The sequence below is a fragment of the Neolamprologus multifasciatus genome, chromosome 16 (genome assembly GCF_963576455.1).
Source record: "Neolamprologus multifasciatus chromosome 16, fNeoMul1.2, whole genome shotgun sequence".
NCBI classification, from domain to species: Eukaryota; Metazoa; Chordata; class Actinopteri; order Cichliformes; family Cichlidae; genus Neolamprologus; species Neolamprologus multifasciatus.
In genome coordinates this window covers 33,357,582-33,385,304 of record NC_140454.1, presented here as the reverse complement: position 1 = coordinate 33,385,304, position 27,723 = coordinate 33,357,582, and the positions used below count along the sequence as shown (strand labels likewise).

General features: G+C 40.4%; 1 protein-coding gene across 5 annotated transcripts in view; it reads left to right on the top strand.

Moving 5' to 3' along the window:
- Positions 1 to 5,363: 5,363 nt before the first annotated feature.
- The window catches only part of LOC146501131 (partitioning defective 3 homolog B-like), a 269,394-nt gene continuing 247,034 nt past the window's right edge, over positions 5,364 to 27,723 (top strand). For 2 of the 5 annotated variants that reach the window (XM_085136430.1, XM_085136429.1), the window contains exons 1-2: positions 5,365 to 6,496; positions 21,317 to 21,418. In XM_085136430.1, the coding sequence (XP_084992556.1) occupies positions 6,266 to 6,496; positions 21,317 to 21,418 (333 nt within the window). In that variant the 5' untranslated portion in view covers positions 5,365 to 6,265. Of the gene's footprint in view, positions 6,497 to 16,094; positions 20,985 to 21,316; positions 21,419 to 27,723 lie in introns of those variants that run through there. The other 3 variants (XM_085136428.1, XM_085136433.1, XM_085136432.1) reach the window with 3 other exon arrangements.

The window sequence follows — 27,723 nt, the reverse complement described above, 5'->3', positions numbered from 1 at the left end:
CATGAACAGCCATATGGATCAAATGAGAAAGGTTTGAATAGAAGCATGCATGTGTCTATGAATAGAAAAGTAAAGTGGGGATGTAGTCTGGCAGCTGTTCGAGGGTAAGGACTGACTAAAATAGTCAATTATAGTTGTAGTGCATGTGATATCATCATCATATGTTCTTGATTGGCTACTTTTAAAAAAATGTTAAACTAAACCAGCCTTTTTAACACTATTTTCTATGCTTAAAGCCAAAATCTGTCAATGTTGTTACTTTAGTCTTACAAAAGTGTAACAGTATTCTCTTGTTTCCTCTTTCTCTTTAACAGTTATGCACAGTTATCCATGAACATGATTTGAATTTGCCAGACCTTTTGTACAGTTTGCATTGTGGTTGTAGAATTTATTATTTGGGTCTATTTTATATTATTTTAAGATTTGCCCATGATTTTAGTTTTGATACTTTGTAAATATATTAAACATATTTGCTGTGAATTAGCCACAGTTTTTGATATTTTATATTTTGTTTTCTCATCACCTTTAAATAGGAAATTATAATATCGTGGACACAGTTTCAGTGTTTTTATAACAGACCTTAGCAGCGGGGTCGGTTTGTGGAGACCGCCATGCTTCTGCCATCTGTGCCACAGCGGCCGAGACGGACATCGCTGTTCTGTCTAATTGTGTATTAAGTATGTGGGTAGACACTCATGCCTGCACCTTCAGATTCGACATATGAAGGGTCACAAGAAGGAAAATGCAAAACAAAGAGACAATGCATGTACTTTTTGGGTTTTGGAGCTCCACGTGGTCTTTTGGGGAACTGCAGTTTTTGGCACTTTATGTCAAACGTATTTATTTGTTAAATAATAATAAAGACGTTGCTGCTTTAAAGTAGAGCTATTGGAAGTGTTGGAGAAAAGTGCAAAAATAAAATTAAATAGATAACTAAATGAAAAATACGTAACTGCAAAAACTGCAAATTATGTTTAAATTATTGCTGTCAGTCAGTTCACATAATGAAAAGAATTAACTCTCAGTCATTTAAAATCAACATAAAATGACCATCTAATGTTTTTGTCTACAGCTATGAATTAATTCTATAATCATGTATAAAGTACTGTAAAGATAAACATGGTGAGGGCATTTTTTTAAAAGGCTTTTGCCAATAACCCTTGATCTACTTAGTTAATGTAAACATTTTGAAATTATGCAGAAAGATTAGCTGCAAATATACTTCCAACTTTCAAACTTGCATAACAGAAAGAAAGAAGAAAGAAATGCATGCATGCACAATGCTCCTCCTCCCCTGGGTTTCATTAGTAGCAATGGAATTCAGTGACCCAGAAACTAAGCCTAGCCCTAATCAATTTGCAGACGTTCACAAGCATACACTTGAACTGCTAATTACAAAGCCAAACTCCTCCCCACAGGGAGGGGTTTCCTCTTTGAAGATGAGCCAAACAGTGAAAAGCCAAACTATTTTGTAAATACAGTATTTTCATTGGTTTCAACATCATAAGGATGAACTTGTGCCAGAAGATGTTCATGACTTTGTTTGGGTTTCACGATTAGTAAAATGGAAAGTCAAAGCCTCCTGTATTTAATATCATATACTTCATTTTCCTCATTTCATGATAACTTCAGGTTTAATATATGATAATTCAGACAGGAGGCCAGCTCATTACATTTTTGGACACTTGACACTAACCATGTTCATCTTAAGAAAATATATTTATTGTCATTTCACTGTATTTTTGTATTGAATGTAACTTTGTAATATTCCTTTGGAACAGACAAAATCCTTGTGTTACACATTACTGAACATCTCACCAGACTGAATGCAGGCTGAAGAGGTTAAAATGAAAGATACAACATAAAGCTTTGTGTTTAATTAACTCTGCGGTCTAATGAGGAGGCGATGATGCAGATTTTCACACCAGAGTTAATGATGGCTCTACTCTAATGCACCTTCAAGTGTCCGAGGCTTGGCAGCGGAACAATAGGCCAGGATGCATTTACACTGATCCTCTCATTTACATCTATCCTTCTGCTGCAACATGTATGACTGTATCATATTTTATTATATGCTTAATGGAGGTAGTTATACTTGTCATATTGCAGTATTTTATCAATGCACTTGACAATACTTGTATCAGTAAAAGACTTCAATAGCTAACAACTTCTGAGTCGCAGTGGCAAATCCCTCCACGACTATTTACTCCAAGATTCCCGTTATTCTCTTCTGCTCACGAGAGAATAACTCGAGTTCTCACATAACACAGCTGAAGCCTGACACAACATGATGTCTGCAGCGTGAGCCCCGGTAAGAAGTTATATGTGATGGTGGTAGTAAGGAGGGCTGTTAGAAACAAAGCAAAAACTATTTGTTGACATTTTCTTAATAATCTTGAAGGTTAAGTGTATTTGTGTTTTATGTAGGACAACATTAAGCATTGTCTTTTTTTTTCTTGCCAAATATTGAGCACTGTTCAAACAACAACATCTGTCTGAACACTGCATTGATTTCAGCAGCATTTCCATCAATCTATTTCCATCCATACTGGAGTGAATCCCAGCTATCACATCCTGGACAGGTAGCCACGCTGTAGAATTAGATTTATCATTTGTTGGACAACGACACATTTTTATAGTTTCTAGTTTCGTGGGGTTTCAAGAAAACCTTGGCTTGAACTGTGTAGGAATTGAAGAAATGAAAGAAAAAAGACGAACAAAATAAACTCTACAGAGAAGAGCAACAACTTTCGGGGTGGCCAATCAACAATCTGGTACTTTTTTTAAAAGTTTCAATGCACTGGTCAGCTCAGCAAACCCAAGAGTCCAGCTAACATTCCACAGATGACAGCTAAAATCCACAACGACAGACTTATTTCCATGGTTAAGGGGGGAACAAGTCTTTCACTGTCATGGTTCTGGGTCATTTGACTCAGTGTTTGTCTCCCTTTTTCTGTTCACGTTCCTTTCCTTGTGTTTCAGTCCTCACTCTCTCCCCTTCCCTCCCCGTCTCATCTCCCTTAACCGTTTCCACCTTTTCCCTTCTTTGTCTCTTCAGTCCGTATAGTATCCAGGTGCGTTTCTTCCTCCTGGCTCCTGTGTCAAGCTGCGTGTCTTAATCTGTGTCATTGTGTTTCCTGTTTTACTTTGACAGTCCCGTCTCCGTGTTCAGGTTTTCTTCCTCCTGTCTCGTCTCACCTAATTTGTTCCTGCTGTGTTCCCCATGTGTTTCCACTTCCCTTGTCACACCTCTGTGTATTTATTGTGTGAGTTTCCCCCTTGTTTATTTTTGGGTGGTCTGTGCTTCATAGGTCATGTGTTAGTTTTCCCAATGTAGTCCAGTTAGTTTCCTGCTGCCTTTTGTTTTCTATCGCTCTCCAGCCTAAATAATGTCTCTGACATTCCCAACCTCTAACCAAGTCAACAGCCACAAGGAGGTAGACTTATCGTTGCCAAAGTCTACAAGCAAGATATGCCTTCATGAATGTAAATACAGAGGGATTACAACAAGCCACAAACCACTGGTTACACGCGAGAACAGAAACATCTAAAAGAGCCTGATAAGATTCAAGTGTTCTGAAAAACACAATGTTTTTGGACAGATGAAACCTGGTTCATTTAAATGAGAATGATGGATGAATTCTGACGTGTGTAGGACTACTCTCTGCCCAGATTCAGCCAAAATACTGCAAAACGGATCAGATTAGCACCTGCAGCAGGACAAACCAAACATCTTTAGATTACTTACTTACTGCTCAAACATCCAGTCTAGTTAACTTTATCACCTCTTTCAAGGAGGTTATGTGTGTCATAATATCTGCATACGTGACAGCTCAAAAAGTTTTGAATGAATCCTGATAAAACGTTGTAGGGCTGTAGATTAACAAACCCTAAAAATTTACTTACGTCCACCAAGGTCAGCGTACTTAGAAACTATGACTTTTACAAGTGTGGTGTTTCCTATCAACACATATAAAGTGACGTATAAAGATTTACATAATGTCAAAATTGACTTCTGACCTCACCCCAACCGGTCTCAGCAGATGGTCCCGCCCCTCCCTGAGCCTGGTTCTGCTGGAGGTTTCTTCCTGTTAAAAGGAAGTTTTTCCTTCCCACTGTCGCCGAAGTGCTTGCTCATAGGGGGTCATGTGATTGTTGGGTTTTTCTCTGTATGTGTTATTGTAATGTCTACCTTATAATATAAAGCGCCTTGAGTCGACTGATGTTGTGATTTGGCGCTGTATAAATAAAATTGAATTGATCTGAATGCTTCCAAGTCAGTAGACTGAAGGTCAAAGTGATAATAATGGTATATAGAGCTATTTAAAACAATGCTTTTTCAGATATCAGTATGAGAGACCCCCACTCATCTCATCGAGCTTCTTCACCCTTGCTCTCCAAACTGGATCCTTAGATCCACTGATGGTGGTCTTCTGGCTATTCCACAGACGCCCTTTCCAAACCCTAGCACCGATACTGTGAAACAGTTTACCTCCCACTCTACGCACCGTGGACTCTGTGGCTTCTTTTAAAAAACAGTTGAAAACTCAAATATTTAGACGGGCATTTGGGTAAAGTTCTTGCGTAATATGTTGTTTTGTTTGATATGTTTTATATTACCTGTAAAGCACTTTGTCTTAAAAAGTGGTGTATAAATGAATTTTACTTACTTCTTACTGCTATTGTTTGTATTGACAACATATAGGCATATAGGGAATAATACAGTATATATGTGGATTCTAAGTATCATGTTACCTTGAACCTCTGACCTTTGACCTCTCCTTTAAGGTCAAATAAGGTCAAACTTTCATAAATTCTCTTTTATCTTTAAAGCATGCTAAAAGTCTAATGTGTTTGTTTATACTGCCAACATTCAGGAAATGATAGTGGTATATGAGGATTCTCAATATCACATTGTAGTGCACATTTGACCTTTCCTTTACATTTCACAGCTGACTCCAAAGGTGTGTTATACCTTTAAAGAAAGTATTGTCAAGAGAAAGAGAAGCCGAGTTAGTTAAAAATAAACTGTATGATAACACCATATAATAAGCTCAAGTTTTTCATGTCCAGTTATTACAAATCAATACCTATTATCGATTACCTGCTCCTACATAATGTTTGAGTAATCAAAGTAAAGATCTGTCCTGTAAAAGTAAATACTGCAGAAAGCGAGCTGCCAGGAGGCTTGTGCTCTTGTTGTTATCATTATTGGGTTCATATAAAAAGCAGTAATGTGAGTGACGCCAGCATCAGAGAAAGCAGAAACCTGCAGATTAGCAGTCTGCTGCTCTAACATCTGGTCTGGTTAACTCGTTAATATAAGTTGACCATCCTAACACTGCAGGCTAGAACCGAGAATCTGCATTACTGCATTACTCCCAGCTGCAGCATTAATTGGAGCACTTCCCCTTTAAGAAAGTGAACAGCGTGAAGCGGTGGAGGAGCTGGTCAGGAACTGGTCAGGAGCGGTCGGCAGTGAAGGAATCTCAAAACTTTTCCAAAACATAGTTTTACTGCTCCGTTACCTGCTCCAGTACACGCCCAGTTTACCGCCGAATATCAAAACTGCGTCCCCGTCTTCTTACCGTGCCTGTCCGGGATGTAGTGGATGCAAGTGACGGCTTGGAAAAAAGGAAAGTTGGGAGAGGGAAAACTTGTGGAATGATGCCCGACCGACTGCATCTCTCCCTCCAAAGTTCAGCTAAGGTTGCTAACGTTAGCTAGCGAAGGAGCCAGCTTCGGCTAGCTGTTATGTGAAAGTTTGGATAAACTTTTGTCTTAGTGGTAAAACACGTAGAAACACGGCATCTGTGATAGTGGAGGAAGCGTGTGGAGATCGGAGAGCTGTGACAGACTGAAAGCGTCCACCCCGGGTTTGTTATCAAAGCCGGGGCTAGTGCAGCTAGCTGATACACGGCTAACTTTATTATAAGTTAACTACAGTTAAGCCGCCGTGAGGCATGACAGGACACACCGCTCAGCTCCATCACACAAACAGTGCAGTAGTTTAACGCTTCGGGAAGCTGTGTTCAGACCTGCTGAGTGGTATCCTTAGCTATGCTTGAGGAGACGAGAAGAGGAGCGACAGCCATGGTTACCTTTGCATGTGAAGGCGGCTGGATGTACTGAGATCACAACATGACTAATGCCTGTGGAGAGTTCTGGAAAGCAGTTTGGGTTTTAGAAATCTAACTTTTATTTGGATGCAGCTGTGTTCAAGCCGCCTACAGCCAGTACTGTATTTTTACATTTTTGGTATTTGATGACATCCTTGCCTTCTTGTCAAGTCTTTCCGGGAGGCCTTCCTTGTTATGAACATTGCTCATCATCTGCATCCAGAGGGCTCGGATCTGGGATAAAGTGGAGAGCAGCCATCATGAAGGTGACAGTAACATTTGGGCAGACAGGTGTGGTGGTGCCATGCAAGGAGGGATGGACCGTGAGGGACCTCATCCAGCAAGCCACGCAGAGATACAGAAAACTCCTGGAGCAGGTACTGTAGAGAAGTTTGCAAAGCACCTGTCTTTACAATTAAGCCTGATAGCAGTCTTGGCACGAGAAGTGACTCTTTTATTCAACACAATAAACGCAGCAAATCTTTACACTGTGACTGTGGCAAAAATCGCAGCTGCAGAAAAATCTGTTTTTGTCAGTGATACCCCATAGAGCGAGCGCTCTGCTTGGGAAAAATGAACAAAAAGCATGAACAAATGCAGCCTTATCTCTCTCCGAGTCCATCTCACCCTTGAGCTGTCAGTTAGCTCCATTATTTATTGTAAGAAGTAGTTCTGTAATAATGTGTTAAGATTTTCATGAACTCCGAGACAGATAAGTTTTTATGAAACAGCACTTTCATAACATTTGAGGTTTTCCCCCTGAAGTCATGAAAGAATAATCGAGAGCTCAGTCATTTTTATATCATGAAAGGACCATATGATTTTCACATCTAAAAGTCTTGGGAAATTAGACAAAGCCATGGAGGTCCGGTTTTCCATAATTGCTGTATAAAAAATTAAAAGCATATCTGATATGAATTGTGATGGTCCAGACAGGAGCAGGAGCGAGTCATTTCCAATTTAGTTGTGAGTAAAATGCAAATGACTCCGTCTTGTGATTCCTTTATGACTGCTGTTGATTCCCGGCGCTGCTCTCAGGGCAGGAACCCCATGACCCCCATCACACAACCAAATCTTCTCAGTGACTTGCTTCATATTGGGTCTATTATTCAAAAGGCACAGCAGTCATATGGATGGATCGTCTCAGCTGCGATTGAGGGAGAGATGTCGAAGGTGTGTGTGTGGGTTTATATGAGAGCGTGCTAGAGATGCCGTCCTGTTTTTCTTGCTCCCTTTTTTCCTTTTTAATCCGCTTCCACCTGTCCGTATATTACCCCTCACCACACAACCCTCCTGTGTGTTTTGCCCCCTTCATCATATTTATCATTCTTATCCTTTACACAAATAAATCTCCTGTTCTCCTTGTATATTGCTGTGCACGTAGCTCGAGCCGTTGTGTCCCTTTTGTTTAAACTGTTCTTCCTCATTGAACACGTCCTCCCTCACATGCAGCTCTTCTTCATAAGATACCCCCATTCCAGCTAGAACTAGAAGGGTATGGATAGAGAAACTGTCACCATCTTCAGCTCAGAAAATGGAAGCTATGATGATGACTACCTCTAGAAGTAAATGTGTCTGAAGAAAGGATTCGTGCGGCTACATGCCTTGAATAAATCAAAGAAAGGGCCTATTTTCATTTTCACAGTAAAGATCAGTTTACACTGTTTTGACTGTAGTTTGTTTGCTCTTAAGCGTGATGTGTGGTACTGTCTGCAGCGAGTGATGTTGTGTCTCCATTAGCTCTGCTATCACGAGTCTGATTGAGCCGATCATGCTGGAATTAGAGTCAATAAATCTTAGACAACAGTTCACTGAAGAACTGACTCTCAAGTCTCCTTTTAGTAGCTCTGACTTATTAAAAGGCAGCTTTGTTTTAATAATAAAACAGTTATTTGCTATTTGCTTTATAAAGGCATCGTCCTTGTGGGCGGATGCTGTGTTTCTCAGACCTGTCACAGCAGTTGAGGTCTGCTTCGCTGTAGTTACATATCAGGGAAGGTGGACTGCAGGCTGCAGCATAGATCTAACGCGGTGCTATGAAGCTAGAGCAGGAACATCTGAGGTGTGCTGCGATGTGAGCGCCTCCCTGCTCTGCTGCTTTGGTCTGTTAGTGTTTAAAGTCTTTGTTTGGTGTCAATGAAATTCTTTGCTAAGAACATGCTCGCTCTGTGTGTTTTGGCCTGCTCGTCTCTTCTTCCTCTGTTTTCTTTCCCTTTTCCCGCTGTCTCCCACACCTTTGTCAGCAAGTCTCAGTCTCTCCTCCTCTTTCCACCTTCGCTCTGCACTTTGTACTCTCAAATGGTTTTAGCCCTTTTTCCTCTTAATCATTTTCACAGTAATTGTCCTGTTGCTTGTCTTCATTTTTTCATCAGACTCCAGTTCTGCTTCTTGGGGGGTGGTGAATTTGTAGTCTCCTTTTCTTCTTCCTAAGTATTTTCTCTGTGTGTGTGTTTTTCTGACTTTCTTGTTGTCACTCAGTCATTTTTCTGCAACACTAATCTCTTGTAGCCGTATAATTATGGCTGTTAGCGTGTTTCGGCATTAAAAATCTAGGATATATGTGTGTGTTGTACAGTGGTCCAGTCCCTAATCCTCCCTCCCAGTGCCAGGCAAATCATATTTTTATGTCACAGAGACTGCTAGCTTTCTGTCTGTCTCTTTCCCCTTCCTCCCTATCTGCTTCACTCTACTTAGAGAGTATGCTGCTTGGATTAAAAGCGTTTTATTATCTTGTGTTTCTGCATGCACTGTAGCTAACTGATACTGGCAGTACTATTTATCAGCTGCTTTGTTAGGTGTTCCCACAGTGGTGCTTAAGAGGAGCTAATGCACAGCACAGACATTAGCGCTGCATTTGAGCGATCTCAAAAAGAGTTGGGCGTCATGAAATGTAGTCTTAAGGTGAGCTTCTGAGAGGATTTAATTCCTGTTTGTGATCATTTTAGTTTCACATTTATCTCTGAATTAAAACTCGTGTTAGTTTTACTCACAGAGAGGATGGAAGAAACAAAAGGCTTCGATATGGCTGCTTTTTATATACGAAACTGCTGTTATTTACTAACACATTAATGGTCTTTTTCTAACTTTTTCTAATTCCTTTAAAGCTCTTTTTAGAGATAAGGCAGGTCTCGCATCACTAAGTACCTAATTTAGCTTGGTTAACACGTTTTAGGATGTGGATTTAGAACTCGTTCACCACACTGATGCTAAGCCATAAATTCTGTTTTTATTATTATTTTGGAGGCTTTTATTCATTTTTTTAGCGAAGAGAAGGAGAGTGGGGAAGACACGCTGCAAACGGCATTGGGTCAGAATCAAGCCTGGGTTGCTGCGATTGGTCTTGTGGTCGGCTCTTCAAAAACGTAACCATTTTACAAATTTTATATTCAGTAGAGAGTGTGTAATATCACTCATTTTGGAGTTATACGTGAAAAAACAATATAGGCGCTTGTACACAGATAAGTGTAGGAGGGACATCCCTCTCCTTTGTCTCCAGTGAAACTAAGATTGTAGACTCACTTCTCACCCACCCTGTAAATGCATAGTTTCACGAAATGAGTAAAGAAAAGCACAGAATGAATTAGATAAAAAACGCTGTGTGGAACCTGTACGTTATAATCACAGGAGCTGCTCGGTCATCGTGAACCATCTCACGAAGCTCCTGGTGCACAGACTTGGTGCTGATGATGACGTTTGAACACAGCTGATCGTTGAATATTTGGAAGGGGTGAAAACTCAGACTGACTTGTTACAGTAACAGACTTGGAACTGCTGAGCTTTTTAAATGAGCCTGCTTTTGACTGATATTACACACCTGTGGCAACGGGACTGAAAACAACAGACATCTTATATTAAGAAGTGTGAACTGGTTCTTTTATCCCTATAGTGTAGATACATTGTTTATCATGTTTAGTGAATAGTTTCCCCCCTTTCTTTCTGGCCTGATCTGTTTGCTGTTTGTTGCCCACTTCCTGATTTCTGAGTTTTTTGCACCTAAATGTTTCTGAGCTTCAAATAAATTTTAATAATAGACAACAACAATCGGAGTAAATACAAAATGCAGTATTTAAACAATAATAAAACACGCCTTCCCCGTGTGAAAAACTAATTTCCCCCTAAACCTAATAACTGGTTGTGTCGCTCTTGGCAGGAGGACACACAGTTATGTGTTTATGAGTCTTTCACATTGTTTTGGAGGAGTTCTGGTCCACTGTTCAGTTTACAGTTGTTGTAATTCTGCTACATTGGAGGGTTTTCCAGCATGAATGACCAGTTTGAGGTCACGCCAAAATATCCGAGTCTGATTGAAACCACTAGAGAACAGCCCCTGACCATCACACCACCACCACCATGTTTGACTGTTGCTCTGATGTTCTTTTTATGAAATGCATAATGGGACTCAAACCTTCCAGAAAGTTCATCTTTTGTTCTTGTCAGTCCGCAGAATATTTTCCCAGAAGTCTTGTGGATCATCCAGATGTTTTTTTTGGCAGATGTGAGACGAGCCTTGGTGCTCTTTTTGGTCAGCATTGGTTTTCTCTTTGAACTCTCCAGTTTCGCCCAGTCTCTTTCTTATTGTTGAGTCATGAACTCTGACCTTGACTAAGGCAAGCGAGGCCTGCAGTTCTTTACATGTTGTTCTGGTTCTTCTGTGACCTACTGGGTGAGTCGTTGATGCGCTCTTTGAATAATGTTGGCAGGCCGGCCACTCCTGTGAAGCCTCGGACCGATCACAGCGATGACGCTGACTTAGTTTATCAGGCGTTTCTTTAGATTGTGTCACGATGTGTTGATTTTTGAGATCTATTTAAGTCATTTGTGGCAGTAATCAGGGACGGCTGCTGAAATTGAAGTGTGGTTAATCACAGTTGGTTTGGGAGCAATTATTTCCCGCACAGGGTAGGGAGGTTTGGATAACTTTATTCCCTTAAGAAGTGAAATCAGCATTTTAAAAAAAAGTGTTTTGTATTTACTCTGATTATCTTTGTGTAATATTAAAAATAGTTTGAGCTGAAACATTTAAGTGTGACAAATACGCAAAAAGAAAGAAAGAAAGGAATCAGGAGGGGGAAGCGTACCCATTCTCATGATGGAGTCTCTTCTGTAAAATCAAGTGAGGTTTCAGGGCTCGCAAAATTTCAAAATCTCTGGTAGCCCTTCGGGCAGGCATTCTTCCATTTTTGGTAGCCCAAAATAAATTTAAGTAGCCCGAATAAAAAAGAAAGCATTTTTATGTTTTGTTTCCGTTACAATATTATACTTTAATGTATAATATTGTAACGGAATATTGTTACAAGAGAAACAAAATTAATCTCTCACCTCCAAAATTAACCAAAAAAATTGTTAAAATAAAAATCACAACAACTGTATAAAAATTACAAACATCAACTCAAATACTTGGTTCTAATTGAACAGAAATTTCTATGAATTTGTAAGAACTGTGTAGGACATAAATCAGTCTGTGTCAGATCCTGAATTTGAAATTTCCACTGAAGTCACAGGTAAGAAGTAAGTGGAACCAAGATTGAGGCCATTTGCTTTTTGAAGTTTGCAAAGACTGCTAAATTTTGCCAGTGGTAGTTCACTCTTTGCAACATAGCACGCTGTTCTAAACTGATTATTCAGGAGTTCTTGTTGTGCTTGGTTTATTTTTAGTATGTTTTTTGCAATTGCTGTTTGTTCTGGGAAAGATACTGCAGACTGGGCAATAATGCATTTCTTGCATTTCTCATGGGTTCTAATGGGGGCCTTTCTTAAAATTACTGGTCCCAGTAACAAAGGCGCTTGTCGACTCAGAAATCAAATGAAACTCAGAACACACCCGGCAGAACATCATGTTATTTAGCTCGTCATAGCTGCGCTTTCTTTTTGCCCCATAGTCTGATTTGTCATAACTTTTCCGTTTTGCGGTAAGCTTTTCTTTGGCTGCCCCTTCTTCACCCTGACCTGTCTTATTTAGCTGAGCAGAACTAAAATACCAGCGTAAATCCTGCTGCTTTTACACACGCACTCACATAACGGTCAGCGATTCTTTGCGCACTCAACCTCTCACATGTTTAAGCTTGCTGCGAGAGATTTCACTTGTCGCGTTTGAATAGTAAGCTAATGGGTGATAAGACGATGTCAGAGGAATTGGTACGCAATTAATCGTCACTCACCAATCAGTGCTGCCGCTCTCTACACACCGTTCGCGCGATCGCAAAATGAAAGTGAAAGCAAAAACAAGCGCAAATTCAAACGCAATTTCAATATGTCACATATTGACAGTGGCTCACCGATGCCAATGACATAATTACTCAGCTACATTGGCAAAAGAATGCAAAAGCATAGACATATATTTTCCTTCCTATGATAGCCCGACGGGCAGGGGTGAGTTAGATTTTGGTAGCCCGACTGGAAAAAATCGCTAGCCCCGGGACGTCGGGCTAGCGATTTTGCGAGCCCTGGGTTTGATTATGTCTTTTTTAAAAGTGCCAGTGTATGCCTAGTAAGTATTTTTACCATTCAAATAGTAACCATTTATTATAGTTAAAACATTTTTCATAGGCTTAGCGCAGTGTGAATGGCTCTCATCCTGACAGTACTGGTTAGCTGTAGCACGCCTTTAGGACACTCATGTAGATAAAGTGTATCTCATTTAGCTTTTAAGAGAAAAGCACAGATTAGTCAATTAGTCTGCAAGTTTTTATTGAGCAGATATTAGATTAACTGTCATTCACTTCACTCAATATATCAGTGATCTGAGAGCGCTGTGATCTTTAGTTATTTATCAGAGCAAACAAGCCTGCTGACAGCTGCAGCATAATATAGAGCTATCACCGTTGATGGATGATCATAGAGGGCTAGCACAAATTATGGAAGGGAAGCACCGAGCATGACCGTATCAAGGGAAAAAAATAGTGATATGCAGGGTTTTTGTAGAGCGTTGGCTGTGAGGAGATTAATAAACCATGTGAAGAAATCAGAACAAAAGCATTTGAAGATAGCAGAGAGAAGAGGGAGGGATGAAGGCAGAGGTTGTTTTTTGTGGGGAGTTGCCAATTATCAGCCTAATTGCCTTTGGCCAAACAGACACGTGTGCGACTGTGTGTTTATGAGTCCCAGTACAAGTGAAATGCAGGTGGTGTTGCCTGTATAATCCAGAAAAATGACACTCAGCATTCTGTAATCATGTCAGAGTTTCAAAATAAAAAGCAGATCCCCGCCATGGGAAAAGTACGTTTATTGTTTCGTTTATTAGAAACATAGGTTCCACGTTTGATGCCAATACGAACATCCTGCTCAGGAGAGACCAGTTTTCTTTAACTGAACAGCCACAATGCATGAATGGGACTTTATCTAGAAAACACTGATATGACCTTTAGGGCAAACTTTACTGGCGATGGCGGCTTTATTATGTCTCTCTAACCCTTTATAATATCTCCATTGCAATGGCCGAATTATGCAAATTGGTTTAAATAATTTCTGTGACATTGGAAAACATAATGAAACATTTTGAGTCCTCTAAATCCTTTCACCATTATTCCAAACACTGATGCCGTGCTTCTCTTTCTGCTAATTATACCAGGGCAATAATGGGCACAAGTAGGCTGTCCTTGTCCTATTAAAACAGAGACGGTGTTGGGACACTCGCATTTTGGAGGCCAAACAAATATAATGGACAACACTGACCGGCTTTTCATATCGAGAGAAGTTTTCTTTTTATTTTCTGAACAAAGTGAGCAAACGGTGAACAATGAAATTTAATCAGTAATATTTGAACCTTGGTATAATTTACAAAGAATAAAACAAACAAAAATATTAATAACTGTTCTTTTTATCTGTGGACCCCTGTGCGGTGTGTGGATGATAAAACATGATTGGACACTTCAAAGGTTCAGAGATGTCACTGAGTTGTTTTTGTCTTTTATATACCCTGCTCATCGTAGATTGATAGCAACAAATTCTTCTGGCACAACTTCACCACCATCACCAGCTTCACTTAATAAAGCTGTTCCCTATTACTTTAAGTGTTGCTGGCATCTTCACGTCATGTAAAATGAAGTAAACAGTTGAATTATAAAGAATCTAACCAAAGCGAGCATGTGTAGTAATGGGGAAAAGAAAAAAAAAAGCATCTTTATATGAAACTTTCAAATGCTTTGAACAGGCTACAACAGGTTGCAGGTGGCTGTTAAAAGGTTAAGCCTATAACACTGAGGTCCTGGTGTTCTCTCTTTGCTTTTAAAGCCTGTACTGTCCTGCCAAGATCTGAATGGTTTTCTAAAGTCTTCCAAGTTAAGACTGCAGATGGCTGTGAGTCAGCAATGTAAAGTTTTCTAGCACAACCTGGCTCACTACCAGGGGGCCACGGAGGACAAGGAAGGGGAACAAAGTCTTCTAATATACAGAACAACTTTATTGGCTGACTGATGTGTATACAGTAATACATTAATGTGGTAAACTAGTTCTACAAAGTAAAAGTTCTAAGGGTATGGGTCTGGGAAAGCATTCAAAAGGATTTTCAAATTACTTGAACAACTTTAACTGAAGGGACACTTTGTACAGGATGGTCCAGCAAATTCACTGCGAGAGCAGTTAGCTGCAAACAGCATACGGACATCTCTGAGCACTCAAAGCAGACATGAGTCTCCAAAAAAGGAGATCTGGATCTGCAGGAAACTTTGCAGCTGTTGGTGTCATAGCAGTTGGATGTAAAAGCAAACATCATTTTCAAAAACTGGACCTGCACCGGGTGTGTGTCAGAAATAAAAACGACTTCTGTCCACACTATAGGTTGCAAATAAACGTGTAGGAGCAACAAATGCTCCTGTGCTTTTAAAACCAGTTTCAGGCTGACACGCTGAAACTAAAATAATACATGAACCGTTACTTGCTTGTCCAAATGTATAAAACATCAATAAATAAAACCACGTGACTGCACATATTTGGACTAAGATAAGAAATCTAAGGTATAGATTAGGGCTGCCACGACTAGTCACGATTACGTCGACTATCAAAATCGCCGACGACTGATTTAATAGTCGACGCGTCGTTTGAAGCTTTGTAAGATCACAAAAGACGCAGGAATAAGTAGTAGGATTTAAGAGTGTAATAACGGACTGAAACAGAAGGTGGCAGCACTGCATGTACAAGGATGCCAGCTGCCGTTAAACCCCGAAGAAGAAGAAGAAGCTGTGTCCCAGAATTCATAGCGCGGCCCAGCTCAGTTTCCAACAATGGCGGTAGCTAGTTAGTTTTAATATTACTCTTATTATTCTTTCTGGGTCACAAAATAAACGTTTAACATATTTTCAGGTGAGAATGTAGCTGTGTAAACCTCAAATATCTGCTCAGTTTATCAAGACACCACATATTTTCAAAAGCGCTCCGACGTTTTCGGAGACGTCTGTTAGCCACTAGCTCGATAGCTAGCCGGGGACTAGGCTAACTAGAGCCGTGAGAACACCGGACTCCCAGCAAATCGTTTTCAAACCCACCGCTGTCTTTCGCTACTCAGGTTAAACATGATATATAAGTTACTTAGATAACTTAAAAATGTTATTGTTTGGCTTTTTTTAGTATTTTATTTGTTCCTGAGTAAATCGGTTTGGCTGAGATTAAAGTTATAGTTTTTACACAGCTGAATAAAAGCAGACAGCTGATTATCAGAAGATGCTCGAGAATTTACTCCGGTGTCCTGTTATATTTTAGATAGAAAGGAGCAGACGGCTGAGTTTATTAAACTTCACCGAAACAATCTGCAAATGTCATTAAAATTTAATAAACTATCATCTTGTCCTTATTTTTAGTTAGCACATACCTTAAACACTTAAAGCTGTAAGCTAATGATAGTTATAGAAGAGCAGATGCTGCAGGTGCAATAAGCTGTACTTTTATGTCCAGTGGATGATGATCTGATTAGTCGACTAATCGCAAAAATAATTGGTGACTAGTCGACTATCAAAATAATAGTTTTTGGCAGCCCTAGTATAGATGAGGCCAGATGATACATATATTATGCTTTAAAAAATTAAATCCGTCAGGTTTGTGGGCTGGTGGTGTTTTTACACTATACCTGTGTATACACTTGTGCATATGGATTTCCAGGTGGATGTGTATGGAAGGGTTCTCGTCAGTGTGGGTGTACAGTGTAGTTTCATTAGTCGGGGCAGGAATGCTGATGAGGCGTGGCCAAACAAGCTGATAAAATCGTACAAACAATCTGGCCCCATGCCACGGCACAGGCAATTATTTCTGAGGGCGAGGGAGAGGCCGGGAGGAGACACGTGCCTCCTCCTCTGTAGACAAACCACAGGAATGTGTTTATTGAGCCTGACTTTTTAGAACGGACTCGGAAAGGTTTGTTTGAACAAACTGTTCGAGTCGGTGTAAGCAAACCGTGAATTTTTCTATACAACGTGACAATAAATGTATCTTTGCTTAATTGGATGATTGAAAAGTGAGCGTGTGCCCATCTTAAGTGTGGGACGCTGTTGCAGGGTCGGTGGGTGATTCAGTTTAGATTGTTTATTTTGCTTTTTCGGAATTAATTTCAGGATATTAGTCACTGCCTTTACAGAATTATTGATAATAAAATGATATAATACATACATACATTTCCTGCTTGACGTCTGTCATGATTTCAGACCTCTCAGTTCTGGATAAGGATCTAAACGTGGGCGAGTATTCAGCTGAAGCTGTGGTGTGGATGTCGCACTGCGTGACTCTTCAATCACACCTCTGTGGTTTATCGAGGTCCACTCATTTGCACGACCTTCAGTTTGAGAGCAGTGTGCATACCAAACTCGTTTGTTAAGCAGCAGGCTAAAAAGACGTACTGTTCAGAGATAAGAATGGGAGCGATGGTACAGAGTGTTTTCACTCAGGAGGGAATTTACTCCAACCTATTAATCATTTCCACATCACGTCACGAGAATCAAATATCCCGAATTACCCAAGATTATCTGAAATAGACTCAGGCAAAACACTGCATTAAGTGCTAATCCCCCTGATTTTTGGATTTGATCGGCGTGTTTACAACTCTTATCTTTAAACTTCTATCTGCGAGTCTCTCTGGGTTTAGAAACCACTAGAGTTGGAGGGACAGGATTTGGTGCTGACACTTTATCAGATTAGACGAGTGTGCTCACGGCTTATCTCTCAGAATCTTCGTCTCTCGTCGGTACAGCCGTACGGATTGCCTACTGTAACAGAGAAACCCAAACAGGCGTTGATGACCTCATAGCAGCAGCAGGTCGCCGAAGGAACGAGGCTGTTTTCACTGCGTGTGTCTCGTTGTGTTTCCAGGTTACAGGGTGTACGTGTTTCCCACTTTTTGTAGTGATTAGCCTGCCGATTAGTTTCGTGAACAATCAGTTGAATTTAAAAAGGTTCTGATCCACTGAATATGTAACTTGGAGAAAGATGGCATGGTGCGTGTCATCATGTGACCAGGAAACAATTTTACCTATTACTGCTACTATTACTGCTACTGCTACTATTTCTGAAGTGACTCATTTCAGTCACTTCAGAAACCACTGAAATGAGTTTGTATATAATTAGAATCAGCTGATTAATGTCAGATTTATGGTTGGGTGTATTTCATCTTCGACCTGATGTGGTACTTTCTCAGTACTTTACATGTTCTGAAATAATAAATTCTAATTTGCAAATAAGTCTTTACTTGTCAGGTTAAATATCATCTGACTCTAGTCACATGATTATTCGTTAATATTCAGTGCTAATGTGACAGAAGATCTGCCTTTTCTGCACCTTTTCACAAAGTTTAACGATATTTGTCTTGGTACTGTTTGTGTAATCCTGCTGGCAAACAGACAAACTACCGGAAATCTATTTGTGCACAGGATCTTTCCTTGCTCAAAGATTTAAAGACCATGTTCTGTGAAAATCAAGTTATCAACCTTCGAAATGTCAATTTGCTGAATCCAAGTAGACACATGAGCAAAATAAGCTGTCAGTGTCAGACTAACCATTTCTGCCTTGGTAGTAAAAATACTTGTTGACGTTGGTGGGGCTATGTTTAATATGAGCTAACTTGGCAGGTCAGGTGGTTGAGAACAAAGTTTAGCTACCAGAGCGGTGAGTGAGCGTTGGAACATTTGGAGGCTGGAGTTTGTTTAGGGCTTAATCGATGATAACTTTAAGACGATGGATTTGGGTTTTCAGCTGTAAGCGCTTCAAAATCCACCTGTGCTAGTTTGTTGTAATTTGATGAATGACTCGTTGAGCTTTAATAGATTAGTTCCAATTAAAGGCTTCTGTGTGAATTGTACTCGGGTGGTGTGGATCAGCCCACACACTGAGAGCAGGCCCGGCGTAGTTTTCTGATGTGAGGAAGTAGAATACAAGCTGAACTCATCACGCCTGTTTCTCGAGGTACGATTGCTCGTGTGGCGTCCCGCTGTTTGTGTGACGGTGACCGATTGAGCGCTGGACATTAGAACTGATAAACAAAATTTAAAGCGCAGGCAGTTACATAAACACGCGCACTCGGTGTGTGTTCTTGAGTTAACATTTTCCAAAGCCTTGATTGGTAGTGCTCAAGGGGAAAGAAGAAAATAAAACCGAGTATTTGAAAATCTATCTCATGCATCTGGACTGGGTCTCAGCCAAGTCATTGTTACAGCGGAGTCATACTATAAATTCCAGCTGGAAGGAAGAGAGGAAGAGTTACAGACAATAGAAGAGCATAAATGGTCTCAGTCTCAGAGCCTTGTGCAACAAAGATGGGTGAATAGCCATTGAAATGGCGAGTTTTGTAATTGTACGTGTACGCGTTTGCACACATATTGTTTTTAATGATTACACAGTCAGATCAGTTGGACTGATACACTGATAGAAGGAAATGTTGCCCTTGCAGTGATACCCGTGGACACAATCTGATCTTGAAATCTTTCTAATGCGAGTTTTTGAAAAACATTACGAGCATCTGACCCCGAAAGAGTGATTTACTGGAGCACCACCCTGTAGTGTTTGGAGTCGCACCTTTCCTTAGGCTGCGTGTGATTTGTCTTGAGTATGTGTGTGCACGCTTGTGTGCTGTCTCAATATGTTGTTCAACAACCAGCTCTATGCAGTCAGCTGTCCAGTACAGTTTCAAAGTCATTAATCACAGGCCCAACACGGCGGAGAAAGGGAGCGAGGAGGGAGAGAGAATGGGCCCAGCTAGAGCTGTAATCTGTACAAGGCACCTCGGGGAAGACGTGAGAGATGTGCGGAGCAAAGAAACAAAGGTGAGGGCAAAGTTGAGGGAGAAGGGGAGTCGGAGAGCGAGGGCTTTATAAATGAGGAGTTGGTGTGCAGTAGATTCTTGTGGGTGTCCATCAAATAATTAGAATAATCTTAATTTATTACTATGTTAATTAGAGGTGGGAATCACCATACATCCCACGATACGATATTATCACAATACTTAACGCACGATACGATATTATTGCAATTTTTTAAAATATTTTGTAATATTCAGATTCTGTACATAAAGGTAAACTTTATCAATATTCATTTTCTCTAATATCAAAGTCTCACACTCAGTCTTTCTCTCATTTCAGTTTGATTGTTGACAAACTGAACGGTTTGTATTACAGTCTAGTCCAACTTAACTGAATCAACCATCTGGTACAATTATAGCTATTCTGAACTATGCAGTTTATGAAAACTATGCAGCCCCTTCAGCAACTGAAGAATTTGAAAGTAAATTAAAACAAAATATAATTTTACATTAAATAAAAAAGTTTTAAACTTAATTAAGATAAAAAATGTCTTAAATTAAAATAAGTAAACTGTCATGTTTATTGCTGCCAAAAACAAGTGAAACACATTTGGACAGTGAAGGAATGTCAGGATTGTTGCTCAGAAAAAGGATCAACATGCTCTGAAGTCAGAGCACAAAAACCTTTTTTGTAACAAAGTATCCATTTCTGCTGTCCCTGTATCGATACATTATTAGCAAACAAAATATCACCATGCTACACAGTATCGATTTTTCCCCCACCCCTAATGTTAATGTGAAACTTATTGACCGCTGTGTGAAATTAAAGAGCCTCTCTCCATTGTTCTGTGTTTGAATTTGGAAAACTGAGGATTTTTATTACAGGAAGCAGATGGTCAACAGTGCCTTTCTAGTCTTTTTGACCAACGTGTGTTTCCAATACAAGCTACATTCATGTATCCGTGTTGTTATGTATTATTGCCTACTGTGCTATTCATACACACACAAACTCACCACTGGTGTTTGAATTCAGTCCACTTTTATTTACGTAGCACCAAATGCACACATTCATGCACAGTGGACGAACTGGGATTATTTCCGATATTTAAAACAATTACTGTGAGAACTTTCATTTATTTGGAATCTTGAAGTTGCAGAAGTGAGAAATACGTGAGAAATACAAAGCATTATGATAAAAATATCAAAAAAATTGCAATTTAGAAATGAAGTTGGAATAAATGCATAAATATGATTTAGAGAGAACAAAAAACACATTTTTTACAAATGTAAAAAAGATGAACATTTTCAGTGCAGTAATAGTGCAAGAAAGATAAAGTTGGTTTAATAAAAAGTAAAATTTAATACAAATGCATTGGGAACAGAGAAGACTTCAGTTTTCCGGGACTTGGATTTGGACCTTGGAAACTGAACGCCGCTTCTCCATCTTTAGTTTTGACCGTGTGGGCGTCAATATGACCTTCCTCTGAAGATGGACGAGGAAGATCTCTCTTCTGGATTGACAAGAGAGGAGATTCATCCTAACTTCTGCAGTACAGAGATCACAACCTGTAACATCTCAGTAATTCAGCTCCGGTTTAATATCAGATTTTGGCAGCCGTCCTGAAACAACTAAAGAAAAACATCCCTAAAGAAACGTAAGAATGCAACACTGATGAACTCCACATCATTTCTGTGCTCTGTGATGTGTAATTTAACAGCAGTCCGTATCCTTCAGACTGAAGTGTGACTATTTTAGGATTCTGACAGAAAATGTTGGATAGTTTTCCAGCCTGTTGTGGTTAACAGTCCGACAATACCACGACTGAGACTCTGCTGTCTGTGATAGCTGATGTCATTCCTGATGGGAGAAAACAAAACAAGTGTTCTGTTAGAAATGTTGCAGGTGTTAAAAAACAATTGTAGGTAAATTGATCATGTGGTGATAAGTCTGTTCACAAGTCGCTGATTTTTGTGTCCTTTGTTGTAGGAAGGAGATTTCTTCATTCGGACGCATCATGTTGAATACTGTGATGGGGGGATTCTAGACCCCGACGACATACTCAGTGATCTGGTGGAAGACAAAGACAAGGTAAGTACATCCTCTGCAGAACATATTCTATTGTTTCTGTTGAAGTAGGATTATGGGATTATACAGATTGGTGTATGTTTTTATGGAACAGCTGACTGGTTTGAGTTTTTTATTTGATTTTAACCAAAAACCAGAAACCCTGCTTCTTAATAATAACTCTGAAAACAATAGTGTTAGTTAGCTTTAACTGGAATAGCCTGTTGCCCGACTGACCAGCACAGCAGATTACACTGGCATGTGCAACTGACCACCCCAGACACGCACCAGGCAGCTATTGTTCTGTGCACAGTTACAAAATCACAGTATTTACTTTGGCTCATAAATATTTGCCACGATTTCTGTATCTCTGCTTCTGTACACCACCGCTGTGGATTTAAAAACAAAATCCAACGTAATGCTGTACTTCTTCTCTTGAGCTTCTCTCCACGCCTTCAGTTGCTGCTGTGAATTCAGTTTTCCCTTCAGGAACTAAAAAGTCTGCTCGCTCAGCTCCAGATCAGGTGGTCTTGTGTCATTTCACTGCCTTCAGAAACTCTTGGGTGTCTTTTGCAGTTTGCTTTGGGCTCTCATCCATTTGCACTGTGAAGCGCTGTGCGATCAGCTGTGTCTATCAGCAGTCAAACATTAATAACACTAGTGGCACAGTTGCACTGGCAGGCCATTACAAACGATTTTGCAGGATTGCACAGGCTGGTTTTAAATGTTTTCTGCCAAAGTCTGGCTTTCTTGTTGTTGCGTGTAACCAGTGGTTTGCACTTTGTGGTAAACTGTCTCTATTTCCATTGATGAAGGTGCCTCTTGAATACAGACTGCCATCTCCTTGAGTGTTCTTGACTTGGTTAGAGGTTGGTAAAGGCTTTTTCTTTCATAAGGAAGCCTTCTGAAATCATCATCCACCTTAGTTGTGGTAATCAGGCTTCACCATAAAACTGCTTCAGTAAGCTGTCGAATTACTTTTGACCCTCTGAAACGAGCAGTTTCAAAACAGTTAATACTTTTATACCTGAAAGTCTGCACCGCAATTTGTTTTTTGGAAATGTACAGAGGTGTCATTGTCCAACCTGCCTTTAGGGATACAGACGGTCGACCCAAAGCTATTGGACACACTTTGGTTTGCGCAGTGCAACAGTGCATGACAGTCCCGTGTATTTCTCTTCGCTCTTTGGTTTGATGCTAGCTCACGCGGAGCGTGTGCCAAATGCAAAAGCTAGTAAAAGAATGCTGACTGCAGTTGATACAACAGTTTTATGCTGATTACGCAGAGAAGTAAGTGAGCACATGATACTGTGTGTCTGCTCAAAAGTGTTACAAAGGCTGAAGTCGAGATCTTTGTCTGGTATATTGTGTGCCATTGTATGTGTGTGCAGAGTATTGAGCTGCAGTGGCATATAAGCCACTCCCTTGATACAATAATGCCTCTTAAGCAAAACTCAGAGGTAAAGGTTTTAACTCGCCTTCAGCGTCAGGCAGCATCATTAGTAATTCACGTTTGGAGACTTGAGGCAAACTCAATCCATATATTCCTGTTTATTCTTATTTTTCCCCTGAAGAATGTCATTTGTCATTTAACCCCTTTGGAAACTGAAGTTTTTCATACTTTTTAAAAAGATCTAGCATTATACAATGTGATCAATCCCATCCCCTAGAGTAAGGGCCGTTTGATGATTGCTCGGAGCCTTAAATGAATCCGGAGCCCTTCTCTTGGTGGCTCCGCACATTAAAACAGTGTCAACATGTTTTAATGAGCTTGTGTCCTATGGATAACTGAATTTTTCATTTAGGTCACTGCTAAAAAAGAACCTGCTGGCTAGAAATTGTACAGATACAGTGTGTTTCCCTGTCCTTGGATCATACTGTATGCCTTTAAGCATGTATAAATACTGCAGGATTTGTTGGAAATTCACTGAACTAATTAAGAACAAAGTTGCTGTAGTTAGCAATTTCTCACGAGGCTGTAAGAATCTGTGGGAAGAACTGCTGTTTGTTAAGACTCGGGTCTTTGTGCCTCTGTTCATGTCAAAATAATCACTTATTTTACTTTTAAAAGGATCGTTTTGTTTTTGAGAATCTAGCTATAGTTAAAGGTTTTTGGCTTGATTGGTCAGTGTGCATGCCAACAGCTTTGGTGCACGGTGACATGCATGAAGTGGCCCAAGACTAGGGATGGGTATCAAAAACCGGTTCTTGTTGAGAACCGGTTCCCACTGTTTCAATTCCTTGGAATCGTTTGCCATTTTTGCAAACGATTCCCTTATCGATTCTAGTCGCCCCGAATGACGTCACCACGTTGTGGAGCGTCATTTACCTGGCAGAAAACATGGCGGCTCAAACGCTAAAAACTTTGGTTATACTTTAGGAGAACGGATGACAACAGGACAACTTGCAATACTTGCAAAGTAGATATTTCATTTAAGGGAGGAAACACTACGAATATGCAAAAGCATTTGCTCACAAAACGTGCGATAACCTTAAATGAATGTCGTGTTTTTAATTCCGCTCCGGACTCGTGAATCTCAACCCAGCAGCGGCGGTAACGTTTGCACGTCCTCTCCCGTTAATGCGGCAGGTAAATAATCAGCTAACAGTGCATATTATGTTAGCGCGATCTGCCTTATTACAAACCTGCCATTACTGTGCGTTTAGTGACCATGATGAGAGAGACAGACAGAGTCTGGCTCAGATGCTGGCAGTTCTCACTGCAGTCTACCGGTAGCGTCTCCTTTCAGGCCAGGATAGACGAATGTCACCGAGCAGTGACTAAGTTTGTGGTCAAAGGCTTGAACCCATTTGCCACAGCAGATGCCCCGATTTTCGGTAAGTGAATGTGTTTAATTGTAGGCAGGGACATTATTGGATATTCTTGTGTAATTGCTACAGAAGAATATTTATTTTATTATTTTACATTCACAATTTTTTTTCCTGGGGACCCTGTGACACCCCATTGAAGAGCCGTAGGTTGGATCTGTTAAGATCTCACTGTTGGGTTTGTAAGGCCATATTACTCCTAAATTTCTATCTTGTTCAAAGAGACGATATAAAACAAAGTTCTAAGCTAATTGACCTTAGTGTTCTTCTTTTAAAAAAAAAAAAAAAATCGATAAGAGAATCTATAAAGAATCGAATCGTTAAACAGAATCGAAAATGGAATCGGAATCGTGAAAATCTTATCAATACCCATCCCTACCCAAGACTGACCTGAAGAAATGTTACTCGTGACTGTGTCTGTTGCTAAGAATTGATATTCACACGTGACATTTCAGAGTTTCATAAAGCCTGGATTGTTCCTCCACGCTGAGTGAAACGTCCTGATGAGCTCTTGTGTGAAAATGGTGCAGTTACATGACACACAGAGCCGCAGCGCACGGCCTCAATGACAGGAGCAATAAAAGAGTCCGGAAAGCAGCAACTGACCGAGAAGATTATTGTTCTGAGAGCCTGTTGCCATGGTTTTGGTGAGATTTGCAGAGCATCGTGCACTGGTCCTGCTTTTGGCTACTTGTTTGTGATGCTTAATGTGCCGGTGTCACAGTGTGGAGTTTCTGCGATGATTAGTTCCTCTACGTTAGAAACAGTTGTGATGGTGTGTCTTTGATTTTGTCTGGACTTTAGCACCCGAGACTGAATTATTTGGCGTTTTTTGTTTTGTTTCGATTTTTTTCTTGCACGTGTTTAGCCTTTTCTGTTTCCTGAGAGAGCTCAGGGTTACAGCAGTTTCAGTGTTGTCTTTCATTCTGCAGTTAGAGAGAAGCATTGAGTTAATGTTTGATATCAAAATGTGAGTGGAAGGGAAATGATTAGACAAGTGTTTAATCATTTGAATAGCAAGTCCGGAGTTGGAGCGAGTCGAGCAGGTTTCTGTGTCAGAGCTGGACTTTTAATGACTGAAACTAAATGAATGTCTTGGTGACGGCGATCCCTAAAGATGCACAATACATCTGACGACTGTGCTGTATTTTATTCAGCTTTTCCCTCGATGCTCTCTTCTCGCATATTCGCTCAAATAGGATAGCGATGCTTGTAGGTAACAGACTTCGAATGCAGTCAAACTGCCAAAGACATATTTTAGGGCATCAAATATGACAGCGAAACGCATCGAAACGTAAAGTATTAATGTGCGCGATTTCTAGAAAATAGATATTTCAGAGCTGGGATGAAAACAGTGCAAAACACTAATGCCCCCAAAACACACATAAGGCACATACACACAGACACACAAACAAATAAACTGTACAGAATCGGCGATACACACTCCTGAGCACCAGAGATTGCATATGAAATGAAAGTGTGAGATATTCATTGGATTCTGAAGCGAGGCTGTCATAGTGTTACTGAGCTGAGATGAATAAATGGCTCCTAATCCCAGATGAGTGTTTTACTGTAGGCAGACTCAGACTGCCTGGCTTTAGGCTTAAAACCACAAAGAAAATAAAAGATATTTGAGGTCTGCTGAAGAAAGAGGTCAGGAGTACAGTTTTAAAAAAGTGGCTGAAATATACTCAGATACTGTTTCCCTCCGTAAATTGCCACCGTATCGTGATCGCAAACGCCTCCACCGCAGTGATGGCGTCAGGGGTTGATGAATCTGGCTTTAGGATTATGGAGCGTCACCTCTGCGGTGAGAAGGGAGCCTGAGCGAGTGTTTGTGGTCAAGAGGAACTCTCTAGATGTGGTCGGGCTCGCCTCAGCGCACAGCCTTTGACCTGAAACCAGTCTCCCAGAGAGAGCCTGGACTCTGCACCACTCTGCGGTTGGCCCAGTGAGATGTTGGGGTGTTCCCGGCAGATGAAAAGGTTCCTTCTCTGCAGCTTTAGGTTAGGGAACAAGTCCTGGCTGTCGCTTGTGCTCACGTGCTGAGTGACGGTTAAATGGTTAAATGGATCCTGCCTGTTTGGAGTCTCAGGGTGGGGTGTTTGAAGGTGCCCTTACTGTGGGCTCCAGCGTCCTGGATGCTGGACAGACCTGGCGTACCCAAACTTGTGGTGTGTGTATGTTTGGAGGCCCCAGTTTGTGAGATCTTTAATTTCCACATCCAGCTCAGCTTTGAAAGCGTTCTACACTTTTCTGTGGCCGCATGGTGGTTGGTGCCTAACGTGGCAGTAATCTCTGAACCAGGAAGTGGACAGAAGAGGTGAAGGGAGCTGGGAACTGAAGGAGTTGAGCTTGTTTGGTTTGTGGGACTGTTACTCGAACCTCACATTCAAGAAAAGCAGTTTCTCTCTGTGAGGACTTTGGATTCTGTTAGTCTCACAGGATTTTTATGTAAAATAGAAGCTGAGTTTAAAAAAAAAAGTTGGCACATCTGTCCAGCTTTTAACCCTTTAAAGCCGGTCAGAGCAGCACGCTCTGTTTTGCGTAACTATTTTTAAATCCCGGTAGCTCTGCAACCACGTAAGCTAGTGCAATAATCTTTTTTGCATATGAAACCGGAGGAGTTGTACTTACATCTTATGCCATCAGCTTGTCCTCGGTCACAGTTTCCTTCCACATATAGTTTTGCAAAAACTGCATAAAAAGCACTTGCAGCAACAAAAACATAATATTCCAAAAACACGAGACATCAGCACGAACTATCGCATGTCCGCCATGACCTGCCCGAAACCGGAAGTGACGTCATTTTCGCGGAAATGTAGTTTTTTATCGTCCGGGCCTCAATGAGCCTATACTGGTGTTTTTAAAAGTTATGTTTGACTTTATGACTTTCTGTGTCGTTTCTGGGATGCTTAGGACTCATATTGCACTGCTGGAAATAGTTTATTTTGATGCAGATGCTGCTTTTTTGCAAATTTGCATTATAATATTTATTTTCGTTTTTCCTGCAGTATATAAAAATTGGTGTATTTCAAAAATAAAACTATGAAGACACTCTAAATAAATTTCCTGTGGTGGGAAACTATTTTGTGCAACTTTTTTGTATTTGCAGTTTTGAGGGATAAGCCTCTTAAATTTCTCTAACTAGAAATATATGTTAAAAAAACAAAAACGATTTTCAATTTTTTTCTAGTTTATTGCACTTTTTTGCAATTTATGTAATCACTAGAGATGGACCGATCCGATATTACGTATCGGTATCGGTCAGATACTGACCCAAATTACTGGATCGGATATCGGTGAGAAATAAAAAATGTAATCCGATCCATTAAATATCAAAAAAGCACCTCACAAAACTTGCGACACGGCGTAACTCGGCTCATAACCGTAGCACGTAGCAGCAGTATGCATCACGTGATAGAGCAGCTGTGTGTATTTGTAGCCTTGCTAGCAAACCAGCATTTCATCTCCGAGGAAGTTTTCCCAGAGAGAAGTAA